At 53.7% G+C, this 3,533-nt stretch overlaps 1 protein-coding gene across 1 annotated transcript; it reads right to left on the reverse strand.

The window, feature by feature from the left end:
* Window positions 1–723: 723 nt before the first annotated feature.
* LOC100280009 (Pentatricopeptide repeat-containing protein mitochondrial) lies at window positions 724–3,055 on the reverse strand. Its single transcript, NM_001152955.2, has one exon. The coding sequence runs from the start codon at window positions 3,043–3,045 to the stop codon at window positions 943–945; it is 2,103 nt and encodes a 700-aa protein (NP_001146427.2). The 5' UTR covers window positions 3,046–3,055; the 3' UTR covers window positions 724–942.
* Between the last annotated feature and the right edge of the window lie 478 nt (window positions 3,056–3,533).

Below are 3,533 nucleotides of genomic sequence, written 5' to 3' on the forward strand. Positions count from 1 at the left end.
GGCGGAGAGCCGCGGCACAGGGGCAGCGTGGAAGCGATGTGGAGTGGCCCGAGGCCGGCGATGTAGGGGGCCCTCCATGGGTGAGCTCGCTGCTGATTGCAGCAGGGGCAATGGGGGGTGCGTGGCGGGGCTGGTGGTGCCCATGGCGGCCAGCATGGCCGCAGTGGTGGCGACGTTGTTCGCGTCCATCGGGGCGATGGCGCAGCATGGGGGTGACGGTCGCGGTCGGCTTGGCAGCGGCGTCCGGGCGGGGACGCGTCTCGGCGGCGCAGCACTGCTGCACGGTCTGCACGGACGTCGGGCCGGAGACGGGTTCCTGGCGGCGGGGTCGTGCAGTCGGCGCAGGGTGCGGATGTCGGGGCGGCGCAGGTGAACGGCGCGGCGGCGTTCCTGGCGGCTTGGCCGCGGCGCACGGCGTCAGCGCGGTCGGGTCGAGCGGCGACGGGACTGGGCGGCTCGCCTGCGCGCGGCGGCGAGCAGGGCGTGTCGGGCGGGAGTGGCTCGGCCGCTTGCAGGCTTGCAAGCGCGAGCGAGAGAGGAAACAGAGGGAGGAGAGATGGCGACAGCGGCCTGGGAGAGGCACGCGAGCACGGCTGGGAGGCTGGGGAGGGAGGCCGGGCGGCTGGAGCCGGCGGCGGCTGGGAGGGGCCGACGGCTGTGGCGGCGGCTGGAAACAGAGAAAGGAAAAAAAAACCCTAAACCTAGCTCTGTGATACCATGTTAGAATGTGAACTCATGACCCTAAACAGGGTTGTGAGTAGTATTAATAGAGTCAATACATGGGCCAGGCCCATTACAGTGAAGGTGAGATGGTAATTACAAGGGGAAAACCCCAAACCCTAGACGGGTAGTCTAACACAATTGAACTCTAAATCTGAAATTTTGTTTTTGATATTAACATAACCGGCAACCTTCCAGCCTTTTCATTTCAAGGCAATCCAATCAAATTGGACTTGCTATTATCCTATCTAGCTCATGGTTACTTCTCTTCGTGTCATCAAAGGCTATTCCTTTCTCTGACATTTCTTTTTTCAGAGATGCTACCTTTGAATCATTTTCACATCTCACATAGGCATCAACCATGATGCCATATATGCTACTGCTCGGTTCAACATTCTTGTGCAACATTTGCTGATATAGGCATTCCATATCATGAACTCTCCCTGCACTAGCCAATGCACTAACAAGTGTATGGTACGTTCTCAGTGTAGGTCTGATGCCATACTTGTTCATTTCTTGGAGAAGCTCCAATGCTTTATCAGTATCGCCCTTGTTGCAGCATGCTGATATTATAGTATTGTAGCTGACAACGTCAGGTCTCAGCCCTTGATTTCTTAAGGTGTAAATCAACTCTTCAGCTTCATCTATTTGTGAACTTCTGCAAAGACCTTTTAGCAGCAAATTATAGGTAACTATACTTGCGGATACTCCACTATTTTTCATCTTCTCCACCAGAAGGAAAGCCTGCTCAGTGTCACCTGACTCTATATAAGCATCAATGATTGAGTTGTACACCTGTGCATTTGGTGCAACATCTTTGTATATCATATCATCCAAGATAGCTACAGCTTCTGGGATTTTTCCGTTCTTGCAAAAAGCCTTGACAACCGAACCAAAAGAGATAACATCTGACTTTATCCCCTTCTGTTGCATATCAGACAGAACAGTGAAACACTTTTCGAGTTGCCCTGCTGTCCCATAAGCATCAATCAGTGTATTGAAAGTTTCCACACTCGGATCCACTCCGCTCTTCTCCATCTCCATCACCAAATCCTCTGCTTTGGTGACCATTTCCAACTTGCACAAACCATTTATGAGTGCATTGTAGGTGATGTGATCTGGCCTAATATGGCGTGATTTCATTTGCTCAAAGATGCAGAAGGCTCCTCGAAGGTCACGAACCTGACAATAGCCATTTATTAGAGTGTTGTAGATCACTGTTGTTGGGACCAGTCCTGTGTGTACCAACATCTCCAACACCTGTTCTGCCTTTGCGACCTTCCCATCCTTGCATAGACCATTCAGCAAGATACTGCAAGTGTATGCTCCAAGCATGACACCCTTCTTCAAAGACTCCGCAAACAAAGAAAGCATGGTCCGTGACTCTCCCGTTCTTGTGAGACCATCAAACAATATGCTATATGTGAAACCATCTGGAAACATGCTATGTGATGCCATCTCATCCATCAAGACTCTTGTCTCATCCATCCTGCCAGCGCGGCACAGCCCTGATAGCAGCACATTGTAAGTGACAATATTTGGCTTAGGGCCATCATGTAGCATTTGATCCCGCAGTCTGAAACCAGCCTCCAGGTCCCCACCCTTGACATGCCCATCAATCATCGTGTTGTAGGTGATCCAGTTAGGCACGACTCCCATGTCCACCATTTCATCGAACACCTTGAGGGCGTCGCTGCCCTTCCCGGACCTCCACAGCCCTGCGATGACCACGTTGTACGAGAACGCGTCGGGAGGTGGGGCGCCTTCGCTACGGCCCATCCGCCGCACCATGGCGAGTGCCACATCGAGGTCGCCCGCCGCAACGCAAGCCTGGACGACCTTGTTCCACGCGAAGGTGTCCGGGCGCGCCCCGGCCGCCACGAGGAGGCCGAACGCGGCGCGCACATCAGCGTGGCGACCTACGAATAGGAGAGACTCGAGAAGGAGATTGCAGGACGATAGGGACGGCAGCGGCGAGCACACCTCGCCGGCGCAGGCGCCGTCGCCCGCGCTGGCGAGGAGGGAGAGCAGGCGGAGCGCGCCGTCAGGTTGGCAGAGACGCGCGGAGGCGACAACGAGGGCGGAGGCCGCGTCGCAGAGGAAGGAATGGGGGCGCGCCCGTGGGTCGTCCTTGGTGTCGGCTGTGGCGGCAAGAGCTTGGTAGAGGTCGGGGACGTTGGCAGCGGGGGGATGGGAGGAGAGGAGGGATTTGGCAAGGTCGACCGCGCGGTGGAAGCGGCCGGCGTCGAGGAGGGAGGCGAGTTCACTAAGGGAGGCAGTAGAGGTGCAGGAGAGGTGACGGCGGCGTGGGAGAAGGCGAGACATTTGCGAGCCAGCTACCTCCAATTAGGCCGTACGAAAAACTTGTAGCTCATTTGTTCGACTCAACTCAACAGTGACTCGATTCGACTCGACTCGTTTATAATTTATCAAATTATAATAATCTCCGATCTAAAATAGTTAATCTTATACTCTACTATAGTTAATCTTGTTCTTTGTTGAGTGTGAAATCTTAAGTTGCAAACTCTATTCTTTTTTCCTACATAGATCACCTTCTTTTCTTTTGCTACATGTTTTTATATACGTTCGTAGACACTAGACATGGTATTATCGAGCTAGCTCGCGAGCAAAACGAGTCAGCTCGAGTTACCAAACGAGTCGAGCCGAGTTAGATCTTCAGCTCGTTAACATAACGAGTCGAGCCGAGTCAGCTCGTTATTTTAATGAGCCGGCTCGAATCGAGTCGAGCCAAGCCAGCTCGATATCCACCCCTACCTCCAATACTGTACTGTTGTACCCATAGTTGGTCTTGC

The sequence above is a fragment of the Zea mays genome, chromosome 4 (assembly GCF_902167145.1).
Source record: "Zea mays cultivar B73 chromosome 4, Zm-B73-REFERENCE-NAM-5.0, whole genome shotgun sequence".
NCBI classification, from domain to species: domain Eukaryota; kingdom Viridiplantae; phylum Streptophyta; class Magnoliopsida; order Poales; family Poaceae; genus Zea; species Zea mays.